At 36.3% G+C, this 13,729-nt stretch overlaps 1 protein-coding gene across 3 annotated transcripts in view; it reads left to right on the forward strand.

Annotated features, from left to right (window-relative positions):
- Positions 1-13,729, forward strand: part of LOC140143669 (glutamine--fructose-6-phosphate aminotransferase [isomerizing] 1-like) — a 56,513-nt gene that overhangs the window by 24,586 nt on the left and 18,198 nt on the right. Inside the window, exons 3-7 of one of the 3 annotated variants that reach the window (XM_072165488.1) lie at positions 519-623; positions 926-1,051; positions 1,595-1,788; positions 4,877-5,027; positions 6,902-6,925. In XM_072165488.1, coding sequence (XP_072021589.1) covers positions 519-623; positions 926-1,051; positions 1,595-1,788; positions 4,877-5,027; positions 6,902-6,925 — 600 coding nt within the window. Of the gene's footprint in view, positions 1-518; positions 624-925; positions 1,052-1,594; positions 1,789-4,876; positions 5,028-6,901; positions 6,926-9,373; positions 9,413-13,729 lie in introns of all 3 variants that reach the window. The other 2 variants (XM_072165487.1, XM_072165489.1) reach the window with 2 other exon arrangements.

The raw sequence follows: 13,729 nt of genomic DNA on the forward strand, positions 1-13,729 counted from the left end.
AATCATGTATCCCTGCCCATAGGAAAAAAAATAGCTGATTGCACGGAAAAAAAGTTCCGCGCAAATCACTTGTCTCTGTGATGATAGCCTATTGTATGAATAATGTTATAATTACAGTAACTCAATTTTCAAAAATGCCTCCTTTGGCCCCCATGGACCAGATCGTGTCACATTATGCTATACCAGCCCAACAAAGCTATTTTAGAAATGTACTGGTTTGTTTCCTTTTTAGTGACTAGCTTTGCAAAATTTGGAACATCACCACAAGGAGTCACTTGCAATGTTTTAGGCCCTTTGAACTTAATTTTAATTTTTTTAAAAAGAAATCAGAGCATAACATCCTGCATGGTGGGCTATATGTCATAAGTTCTCAATTACAGTATAATTTTCATTTTGAAAATAATGGCCATTACTAAAAATGCATAAAGATATTTAAAAAGTTCATTTACTATTATAAGCACAATGTTCATTATTTCTTTGTGTGTTTACAGTTTTCTTTTTGTATTTCTGACACACAGGTGTGGCTATTGATGGTGGTAATGATATCAATGATGCCAAACAGTCACCCCCACAGATAATCAAGAAACGAGGGAAAGTCAGGGCACTGGAAGAGGAGATATACAGTAAGAATTTAGTGGATGTATGTGATGTGATCTCTGCCAACCCTTCATGTGTTGCATTATCTTATTTTGTTTTATAAAGATAATTAGAGGCGAGAACTATTTCTTTCTTTTTAATCCTTCTTTGCTCATACATAGTAACTTTTAATGTTGAAGTCATAGGTACATAGGAAAATAGTTCTAAATTTTCATGATTTTATCTGCAAAACATGTATGTTAATGCTTTACTTTCCAGTTAATGAAAAATATAACAGTAAAAGTTGAGAGGTCTAAAATACTCATTTTATTTACTTCTTTTTTCACAGGTAAAGATGATCTTAACCTAGACCTTGAGTATGATATTCACTGTGGAATTGCACATACCCGATGGGCTACTCATGGTGTACCCAGCGCAATTAATTCTCATCCACAGAGGTCAGATGCCAATAACCGTAAGTAGTTACCATGAATAGAAGAAGGAATTGTGAACTATGACGATGAGTTTGATATTCACTATGATGAAATGCAACGAATGTTTAAATAAAGTAGTGGAAAAACCAGTCTGTATTTTGTATATCGTCCCCTGTTTCTTTAATACTGAATAAATTGTATACCTAAACCAGCGTAAGGCATGTGATGTCAGGATTTTCAGCTACCTTAAGTTGGTTTCAAATGCAATTGTGAATTCATAACATATACGACCTATCACCAGGCCTCGCATAATTTTAAAATTTCCACTTGCCTGTTGGGCGCATCCACTTAGAAATCCACTTGCCCTGCTTGATATTTTACTTAAAATGTAAAAAGTTATGCATAAAATAAAATGAACAACAAATAAGTGATTCATAATGAAGCATAATTATGCAACAAACTGAATATCAGAATAATTTTGAATTACTTCATTGTGTTTTAGACATTGAGTGATGTCAACTTTTTTGGCAAGATTAGTGTAATGTGATCTTTGACAACTATAGTTTGATTTGTTTTTCCACTAGAATTTATTGTTGTCCACAATGGAATCATCACCAACTACAAGGACATCAAGACTTTCCTGGAGAGCAAAGGTCATGAGTTCGAATCCGACACTGATACTGAAGTGATAGCCAAGCTCATCTTGTACCTGTACAACACCAGAGATGATGCCAAAATGTCGTTTAGAGAGCTGGTGGAAAATGTGATCCAACAATTGGTAATGCACTTTTGCTTCAGTTTTACCCTTCACTGGCTTTCAGGATGGCCCAATAAAAGCTGCCATCAACAAATGTGCTGGTTCCCTGGTTTCTATTGCTGGTTTCATACTTTCCTGCCGCTTGCCGCTCTGAAGATGATTTTGCTTCACTGCAAATTTGTACCAGAAATGCTAGTGGTGACCAGCGGCAAGCCGATATATATCGATCTTTCCATCACTTTGTCCAAGCGGCAACATCGCTGGGAGTTGCCGCTCTGACGTATGAGAACAAAATACGATTTTGGAGCAGTGCTCAGCAGTGTGCCGCTCCGCTTGCAAACAAGTGCAATTGGCATGATGAAGCATCACACGGCTCAGCGGCAAGCGGCAGAAAGTATGAAACCAGCATTAATAGATACAGGCCTCAAAATTAACATTTTCAAGGGCACTGATTTTAAAGCCAATGAGCAAAGGGCACAAGTTGTACTGAAGAATGCTTTGTAGATGAGGGGCATCAGGGCCAAGTCTAGGGCAATGGAGGTCATGGCCTATGTGGCCTCCCTGAATTTTAAGGCTTGTACCTGATAATTTGGCTCTAAATGGTTTCTAACCATTGGTACAGTTCAAGTCTATTGTACTTTGCCTCATTTAAAAAACGAAGCTTTTTGTAATTTATTAAGTTTTCCACTGAAGAGCTATGAAGCAAATGCAAGTCCGGAAGAGAGATAGCAATCAAATTTGGAATGTTTTGTCATAATAACCAATAATTACATAATTAGTGTGTATTTTCCTATATCGTTGATTGAAAATCAATAAATATTTCAATTGCTTCAAAAGATTGCCCCATGTTGTACACACACTATTAAAATGGAGGTCATTCAAAGTGACATGTGGTGCAAATTTGTGCAGCTTTTGTAGGTACATCGTTTGCATCCTGCCAGATGTTGCTAAATGTCATGACAATTATGGATTATTCTTCATGTTGTGTCAAGTTATATAAATTTAAACATTTTTTATATTAGAAGCAAAAATATTCCAAAATGCCTGGGGGAGGGAGGGTACTCAATTTTGGTTTGGGTAGAGGTATGCTGCTGAGAATTAAAGTGGACCCATCAATATACCAATTTTTCAAGAAATTTGGAACCATCGATATACGAAAATTCAAAATGTTAGGCAAAATTTGTCATAATTTTTACTTTTCTCCAAAATTTTTGGGAAATTATCCCTTTCCATGGTGGATGAGGCCATCACTTGTTCATTCATAACATTCTAAACGGAACATATTTCGGGCTTAAAAATTCTCTGGGATTATGAGAAAAATATGAACCATTTCCTATGTTAAAATCTATGTTTTGATATTATAAAGTGGGATTGAGACTGTCGATCTTAAACCTTCAATACTGTGATAAGAGATCAAAGTTTAATTTTGCACAATTTGGACCTCATTTTCATAACATTTCTATTTTGAATCAATGATGAGTTCAGATGGAAATGTCATATTAACAATTTGCTACATTGTATTATTTTTATCAATAATTATTTTGTATCTTAATTTGATAGACATCAGTACTGTATTCATTGTATTTAATGCCCTTAATTAGCCATTACAAAGGTATCTCTGTGGGAACAGTCCACTAGTCCATCATTAGTCTGAAAAGTTATAACCTTGACCAAGGCTTCATCCTTACTTTTTCTCTAAAGTAGGCCAACATGCTATATGTTTACCATAATATTACTACTGTGGTATGCCATGTCCTGCTCGCTTATTCTTAGGCACATGATCAGATCTATGTTGTGGACAGATTTTGCAAAGTCACCCATGGTGTATTATGTAATCAATTACCAACCTTCAAGTCCTTATGGCTAGCTAGAAGGAAAGGACAGGAAATGGGGGTAAATATGGTAGGGGCCCCTGGCAGTGCAGTCTGCCCAAGAGTAATGGTAGGATAAGCTGGGATGGTCAATACATCAAACAATTGTAATTCCCTGGCATTTAATGTCAATGGTATTCCACTAACATAACTAAAGATGAACTTGGAAGAACTTATGCAGTTATAGCTAAGCCAGAGCATGTTAAAGGGCATTCACTAACAATGGAAGTTAATTGCACAGCTGTATTTTACACAGGCCTATATAAATATAGTGTTTGGATAACTCATTTGATTCTGGGAAATAAAGACAAGGGTCTGTGGAAAGACACTGCTTTTGAAAAATCCTACCCGGGGATGCATACATGTACATATAATTTTCATTAACTAGCTAAGAATGCACAAGGACTTGAAGCAAGTCTATTAAAATTAGGGTCTAGGGCATTTTATGTTAGGATTAAGGATATCATTAGGGATAACATTAGGGTTAGTGTTTAGTGTAAATGTTAGGATTAGAGTTATTGTTAGGTTTTAGGTTATAGATAATTAGGGTTATGGTGAATGTTGGGATTTGGACTTAGGTTAGTTAGGTTAGGGCAAAGTTTAGGGTTAGGGTTTATAACCAAGTTATTTTTTTTTCAGACTAATGACCTTTCAGACTATCAACCTGTAATATAACTCTGTATATAAATAACAGTATATAATACACAAGGCAGCAAATGGTGTACTGTATTAGACCTAATTAGCACCCAGTGCTTAATTAATTGGTTCTTTTGGGGGTGCTTATGAAACTGATGAAATGTAAGTCTAAATTGGGAATTTGCAAAAGGTCAGTGTATCTGAAGTCAAAATCAACATTTAGTTGTACATGCAAGTGTATTGAAAGGGGGTAGCTTGGACAGTTGTCCCTTTTAAAAACCTGTTAGGGTGCTTATTAGGGAGAGGCGCTCTAGACAAAATATCTTATTCTCGATCATGAGGACCAACTTCGGTACGCACAGATATTTGCGTCGTGCGTACTACCCAAAGGCCACATGCTAACAGCACAAGTACCTCTTTTGAGATTTACCAATTACAGTCTCTGGTCGCGCGATCGTGTTGATCCACAAAAAGTATGCTGACGTGACAGCACGCAGGAGGTACATGCTCTCATGATTGAGAATTAGATATTTTGCATGTTATTAGGTGTTTTATGGTATACCACATTTTTCATCTTCATATATTTTGCCTACCTACCCCAGGAAGGAGCATTTGCATTGGCATTCAAGAGCATCCATTACCCAGGAGAATGCGTAGCAACCCGTCGTGGTAGCCCACTGCTGATTGGTATCAAAGCCAAGAACAGACTGACTAGTAATCATGTTCCTATACTCTATCCAGGAGACCCAAGAGGTAGGAGAAAACATCTCAATTAGTGCAAAAATGTTGTAAGTGTAATGATATACAAAGGCACTTACAGCATTTATGCATTCTGTTATTGATTTGATTTATTTAAGATGTACATTAAGAAGTGTCGGGACACGCTCACCTTCATTTCAGATACAAGGTAAGAATTTGTCAAGGAATTTTGTGGGAATCGGTTGATTTGTGCAAATTTTTTACTGCTTGAGACATACTGAAATTCCCAGATGAAAGGTAGCTGTAACGTTTGTATAACATTAACAGCATTAAGTAATTCATAAGAGGAAGTCACACTATGTATGTTGCCAAGAGCAAGTGCTGCAAAATAAGTGAAGTATGGTTCTTGATGAGATATTTGGCTAGGGCAAGAGCCAGGTTCACCAAACCACAGTAGGAATTTCAAATAGACAAACACATGCCCACCACTCAACCATTACAAAGTGCTCACAGAGAGGTTACTTGACGCAGCAAACGCACACAATTACATGCGCATTTAAAATGGCAAAGCATGTTTCATTCATTTGAAATTCTTTACAGTACACATGTATCATGTAATCCAAGCTTGAAGTTAAATTAACTTATCATTCACCAAAAAAGAATTACTCCATAATTTCTGACCAGTTTTAGACCATAAATTTCATCTTCATCTCTGGCATACTTCCCAACATCCCATGAACACAGCATGACAAATTCATGCCTGCCACATCATCATTATGAGGAAACCATTACAGTAGATGGGGTCTTACCAGAGTCCCCTTAAGTTCCCTAATATACTGCATACAAAATAAATGGCAAATTTTCATTAGGGGACACTGGGAAAGATCCAGGTTGTAGTAATGCCTTCAGCCAAGATGAGATAAGTTTCAGTAGTGTGACAAAAAAAACCCAAGCTTGGTCAGGCTTAAGGGTATACGATGTATTGTTGGTCGAAGCAGCCAAAACAAAAAGTAGTTCGCAGCATCTTGCGAATGGTAGCGAGCTTTAGCAAAAATTGCATTGCTCAATTCATAGCGAGCGTTTAGAAGAATTCAAATATCACAGATATGCTTTTGTAGGTCCTGTGGTTCTTGAGTTATGTTGTAAAGAGGGCTGAAACAACAACACTTTTGTAAAACTTACATAACTCATTAAAAACAATAAATTAAGCAAGTTTTCAAAGTATATGATTTGTAGAACGAACTTTTGCAAAACACCAAAGTGTTATTTTTCAAAAATATAATGATTCAGATAATGAAAATTGATATTTTTTTGGCTGCTTCGACCAACAATACCTTGTATACACTTAAAGTGTTTTGATCACAGAATTAAAACCAGAGAACCAGGACTCGACTGCCATCTTGATACAGGCATGGAGAAAAATTGAGGGTATTCAGTTTCCCTCGGAATGTGCTCGAGGCATTCGTTGTCATGCAAACGCGACGTGGATGATGGGCGCATTTGAGAAACGCATTTGATGCGACCTGCACGCGAATATCAAGACGCTTCAGATGAGACGCAGAATTGTTTTCGTTCGTCTCCGCGCACTGTCGGCAAGGACCCGAATACCCCCAATTTTCTCCCCATAGCTGACGGCGCGATTGTATGTCGCGGTATAGGGAGTCCCGGTTCTCCGTATCTAATTCTGTGGTTTTGATAGATTATAGTGACAGACTACAATATCATTCAAGTGTTCACTAACCAGAGCTCATACTATAATTATATAAAAATGTCCTCTCAGTAATAAGGGAATGATGTGCATGCTGTATGTCAGATACTGAGTGCCAACTGTATTATTCATATGCCGTGTGCCAGCTTGCTATCTAATAGCTTAATAAATGCTCTGATATATTATTGACAACACACATCTCCTACTTCATTTTCTTCAGACTATGAGAGTCACCAACACACAGGTACTGTTTTTTACTTTTCATAGATAAAATGATATTTCTCTTTTCATTTTGCTGACTAATAATATAACAATGCTTAATTCATTCATAGATTTCTGGAGATAATATTTTAGGCATAAAAACAATGTTTACAAAACAAGTTTGCCCCACAGGATTTTCTTTCATATGAGAAATCCAGAAAAATATATTTCCATGCAGAAATATGGCTAAGCAAAATATTTTCTAATACTAATCATTTTATTCACAACAATCTGGCTAAAAGAAAAAGTAAGCTTCAGTTTTCCACAAGCTGTAATAAATGGGCTATTCTAGTTGAAATCCATATACCCCCTATGGAAAACATTACCTTAATATCCCACACAGGGGGTGTAGATTTCAAATGGTAACCTCATTTGAAATTCACACTCCCTGTGTAGGAGATTAAGGTCATGCTTTCAATTGGAATAACCCATTTCTCATCCCATTTTGCAGACTAATAATATAACAAGGCTTGCATAACCCATTCGTAGACACCTGGTAGATAATAACTTAGGCATAATAATAATAACATTTACCAAACTAGTTTGTTACTATAGTGTGTTTTTTCTTTTATTTGAGAAATCCAGAAAAAAATGTATTTCCATGCAGAAATTTGGCTAAGAAAAATAATTTTACAAATGATCAATTATTTTCCGACATGGAAAAAACAGTGGCATGATCAAATTGCAAAGTATTTTACAAATCATTTTGTTGAAAACAATCTGGACACTTCAGCCTAATGTACATATAACATCTGTTGCTTTAATTTGAATTTTGAGTATGGTAATACAGTTTCACTGCACAGCTAATTAAAGCCATTATGTACAATCTGTTAAAACAAAATTGGCTCATTTTTTTTTTCAAACCTGATATTTTTGCATATTTGTAATGTTTACACATGTGTCAACTGACATCTAAATGGACTCGGCCAAATTTGTTTTGTACTTATGTTTGTAGGGCAATATTTGTGGAACAACAGAGCAATTTGAATTAATGTCTTAATCAAGACATTTTAGGGGGATTTAAAAATCCCCCTTATAGAGCTCTAAAAACGACACTATAAACCAGCAGGTTTATACTAATTTTGACTTAAAAAGGACAGAAACCCTCCCAAACAGTTATTACTAATATTTTTTCATCATTTTTGGTAAAGAATAAAAAATTAAAATTTGACAAAAATCGTACATTATGGTTTAACGTTTACTGTAATTTAAACACCTCATTAATCTAGGTTTTTAACATGGGAAACCAGATGGAATTTTGATTGCAGTAATAGAGTTTCACTGCACAATATTATAAGTACTACAAATCTACAAATAATGGAGATTCTCTCTGATAATATTAAAGATGTGAAATACCCATTTGATGGTCTAAACAATTTGATTGGAATGGATAATACAGCCATAGTTATTGAAGTATACCATAGATAAACTGGATGTTGAATTCTGTTATGAACAATGTCATTCACTACTGAAAACTTCTGTTGCTGACACGTGATGCAGTTGCAATGATTTGTAGCTGAAAATATGTTTGAAATCTACAAATCATCAAAAGAACCAATTTTAATTAATTTCAGATTCAGATTTTAAGAGTGTGACCAAACTTACAGGATTTAAGCTCAAATTTTGGATTATAGTTGGAGCCTTTGATTTGTAGGAGTGGGATTACAACTAGTCAGTATGTTATTTATTTTAAAGGGAGTATAGTAATTTCAGACTGAAGGGTGATCAGGAGATTATACCCAAAGAGTATACTGCCTTAAAATTGGTTACCGTAAACCCGTCTACAAGCATATAGTGTGTTTTTTATGAACTCTAAATTAAATATTATAAGGGTTAATATACCAATACAATAGATTGGTCTTAAAATAATACTTGTTTGCATATGCTTGGATCCGTAATTTATTTGCTCAAACTCCATAATGGCGCCTGGATTAATGTAGCTTTCATCAGCAGCACTCTATATGCTTGTAGATGGGGTTTTACGGTATATGTACATTTATTGAAAGGCAAAGGTTGAATATGGAGTTATGCACTTTATTCATGTACTACAATAACAAGAAAATAGTGCATGGCTAAAGTGGAACTATAACATAACAACAATCATATTAGGCAATTCCAGTTGAAATCCATACACCCCTATGGAAGATATGACCTTAATCTTCTCCACACAGGGAGTGTGAATTTCAAATGGGGTTACCTGAATGGGCGATTCCATTTAAAACCTACACCCTATGTGTAGGAGATTAAGGTCATGTCTTCCATAGGGGGTGTATGGATTTCAATTGGAATAGCCCATATCCATTGATACTTGTTAGGATACAATTTCCAATTTTACTTTTTGTATCCCATCACATATTAATATTGTAACGTTCATTGCTTTTGGGGTTGTTCACTTGATCATCTTGGTTGTTTTTGTTTATTTTGTTCACAGCTGATCCTCCACCAGAGAAAAATAATACTACTAACTCTGGTAAATCACACAGCATGAGTGCATAATATATCACTGGTTACCATGGTTACATGGCAATGATGGCATGATTTCTTGCCCATCTATAGCCTGATAGAGAGATCAATTTAACAAGTTATATGTATTTGGTACAAAGCTAATGCATTGTGATTGGTCAGTTATGTAAAATGGCCAAATCATAGTGTTGAATATGTATTAGATGCAAATTACTTTCTTATTTAGATAATGCTGTCTCTTACTGTATTTCTGCAGTACCTTATTTAGTTTCTGGGCTATACTTTTTCAATAATATAAGTTTAACAAACTGTGTTTGTTCCATTAAATACCCATTCCACAACTACTGTCAAAATTAGAGACGCACCGATCATGATCGGCAGTTCTGAATCGGGGCCGATATTTGCCTAACTGGTTCTGAATCGGGACCGGCAAAAAAGTAAACATTACCGATTATTGCTACCGATCACACCCCAGCAGCTGCACCAGCCTGCTTTTTAAGCTTTCAAGCTCACAAATCAACTTACGTTGTACAGATGGATATAATTCCTTACTCTTGGTCCATAAAATTTAAGTTATTTAACAAAAACAAAGGTGAATTACATGCACATCACAATGCGCGAGCCAGTTCTCACGCTTGTGTTGGTTTGTTGCTGTTTTGGTCGCTGTTTTGCTGACGTGACCTTGGGCCCTGACCTGGGGAAACCCCAACCAACTTCGGCGCTCCTGTCATAGTACTATGTGTGGCGATCGATCCAATTTAATTGAGAATGGCTTACAGCGCAAAAGACCCCGGAAACCAGCACGCCCACATGGCCTCGACGTTTTGCCTTGAATGGAAATTAGGGCTGTACCATTGGGAGGGTAGGCGTGTTTTGAAGAAAAAGAAACAACAGCAGTATTAAATATAATTATTTGAACAGAAATGTGAAAAATAAATAAATAAATAAATAAATGAGATTGAATTATGGGTATAAATGGTCATCGCTGATGCAAGTATGAATTGATGTGTTCGTATCGACACAAGAACAATACTAAATCAGTCTACCGAAAGGCCGAAGTAACCAACACAGTGGCATGCATGCCTCCGAATTCGGAATTCATGCACGTAATTGTACTATCTGGTTCTGGTTCTGAATCGGCCGATCACTTAGCAACATAATCGGTAATCGGTAATCGGGCAACAGAGGCTGATCGATGCTTCCCTAGTCAAAATAATGAGAGAATGATTTCAATCTATTCAACCAGCTTAATCCACATACCTTGGAGCAACCAATGTTGCAGTCCCGATGACGTAAAATACTTCCAATAACCTTATCTGGGATGTGCCCACCCAAAATGAATTTGTTAAGTGCCCTGGGTGGATAATGGAACAAATACGGTACATAATATGGCAATCATGAAAATAGAAACTTTTAGGTTAGTGGTCTGTCACGATTCCAAACCATAGTCCTAATCCTAACTTTAATCTCACAATCCTAACCCTAATATCTCCTCTAACCTTAATAACCCTAACCAATTCCTAACCGTAATCCTAACCGTAATCCTAACCTACTTCATAACTCTAACCTTAAAACCTAATCCTAATTACTTGGGAGTGGAGATAGTAATACTAAAGTTCTGTTCATGAAACTACTGCAGAAGCATAGGAAAAGGAAGTTCAATGCACTTCTGTTTTTCCCATCATGCATCAGCATGAATACATTACAGGGTATTTTTGTTGTGACCAGGGCTGGATTTACCTTTTGGGGGGGGGGGGGCTGAGCTATAGGCGAAAATTTGGAGGCCCCAAACTCACTGTGAGAAAGGCATTTGCACTCAAGTGGCCAAGTTCAATTTGGTTTACGTATAAGATCGACAGTACATGGCAGCAGAAGCATTAAAATATAGAGGTGAACAAGCATATTTTGTTCTGATTTTACTAGGACAGTTTTGAGCGATGCAGAAAATTAAATTTTGACTTTTAGCCCAAAATGAAGGTGTATTTTGGTATTTCAAGAGCCGGTGCATGGGAAGCTCACAAAATTGTGTAATTTTGCCCTATTTTGACCCAAAAAGATGGGCTAAAAAGGAAGATGCACATAGCAATTTTGGGACCCGGACCCATCTGGCCCAATGGTAAATCCGGCCCTGGTTACGACTTTCAGATCTTTGATACATAAAATGTTGCTTTTTGTGGCCTTGAACCCAGAGGATATACTTTCTACTGTCCTTTGGCATTTTCCAGGGTCTTACATCTATAGTATCTTCCTTATGAACTTGATAAACTGAGTATGAAGTTTAGGAACTCTTTAGACAACATATGGTTTCCATTCCCATTATCTCACAACAGACAGCATGTTTGAATAGATACACCAGTACTTGACTCCTTTCTGTCCTATTCCAACAGCATGACATAGCAAAATGGGTGATTTTGTCAAACAAAATCCTAATTTAGTTTTCAATTTCATGGTACATGTGTTGCATTTTCTGAGCTTTATTTCAATGAATACTCCAGCACAACTGGACTTTCGATTCCAGAGGTATGGTATATCAGTGTCGCTCAGAACAATAATGTGCATGGAAAGGAAGTTGAATGCTATTTTTGGCTCTATATCAAAATCGATGTTTACAAAGGACTCATTTAGCTTGATCACATCACAAATATCCCACAATGCATTATTTCAGGAGGTTGCATACTTTCATTTGCATGCATCACATGTGTATTTTGTATGTGGCACATATGCAATTTGACATTTAAATGTGAGCATATTGCATATCGTAGAAGGTAGGCATGTTGCCCATGTGGGTTGACGATAAGTGAGGGTGCATTGGCGAACTCAAAAAAAGCGCAAATAGTGTGAGCATACACAAAGCGAGTTTGCGCATAACACTAACAAGTTGAGTGTTCGGTGTACGCTCAGATGAGCAATGTCGCCAGGTCCGAATGCTGTATACTGGCCTCAGCTGAATTCAAGCATGCACAGAGGGCACAGGCACAGAACGTTCCAATCTATGTATTTATTAATCTATGATATTGTCAATATCCCTAGAATATTGCATTGTGGGAATTATGTGAGAAACAGTCGGATATATTTGGTAAAGATTTCTTCTGTAGCAACCAGAATTCGGATTATACAATCCATATTTTATAGATAATCTTTTATGTAATCTTTAATGTAACATTATAAAATCACTTTTAGAATTCTATTTCTTATCTGTAGTATGGTTTTAGATTGGCGAACATTGGTTTTATCTGAATTAGAATCTTATTTGGGTACATAGAGGCAGAACAGTGTTTTGAGCATGTATTAAGTATCAACACAGAAAGTAGACTGTTAAGAACTGGGAGTCCTTCACCAAAAATGTTGGAAATCAACCATATTGCATTGTCACTCATGGGAACAAAATATTGCACCTCCAGAATAGCTTTGTAAAGGCCTGAAATCATGATAATTGACATCTTTGAGCATGATCAGTACAGAGCATTGTACATGTTGCATGTTTTGGGCAGAAAACATTGCAGGCATTATGGCAGATAGATGGTGAGATATTCCTGAAGTACACTACATACATGATTGATGTGCAAAAATGGCGAAATCCAAGTTCTTCTTAGAATAATTCAATTCGGAGAGGCAAGTTGTGATTTAAGAATATACACTGTGTGAATTGTGTCAATGTAATGATATATAGGGATGTAGATTTACTGCTAAATAAGCCTATTTTTAAGTTTATCTACATCAGTAAATCTTACAATATGTGACCCCTCAGCACAACTGAGCCCGGATGTCGCCAGTGCCACTATTGAGATATGCTCCATTGAACTTAACAATAAACAATAGGAAACAAAGGATTTATTGACTGTTTTATTGATTTTTCACTACTTAAAGGAGGATTTCGTGATCCTAGCATCCTCTTTTTATGACATTTTTCAGTAGATATCCACGAAAAAAGCTTATTTCCAAAATTTCAGTTGATTCCGATTTTATGCTTATGAGTTATGCATGATTATGTGTATTACACTGCTCCATAGACAATGTGTTGTAATTTCGCTCTGGTGCACCAGAACGAAATTCAAATTTGGCGATATTTTTGCTAAACGAATTAATCTGCAAGAAATATTTGGTACATAAACATTATGTAGCCAGAGGTATCCAGTGGTGTAAAAATCTCAACTTTTTTTGGGAAAAGTGGGGGATGAGGCTGTGGATCACGAAATGCCCCTTTAAATGTCAAGTACTATAGACACGATATACATCATTTTAAAGCTAATTTCAAGCAGAATATTTTGGTTGAATATCTCAAAAATGATGATTGGCGACTTCAGGGCTCAGTTGTGCTGAGGGG

This window comes from Amphiura filiformis, unplaced genomic scaffold (genome assembly GCF_039555335.1).
Source record: "Amphiura filiformis unplaced genomic scaffold, Afil_fr2py scaffold_25, whole genome shotgun sequence".
NCBI lineage: Eukaryota > Metazoa > Echinodermata > Ophiuroidea > Amphilepidida > Amphiuridae > Amphiura > Amphiura filiformis.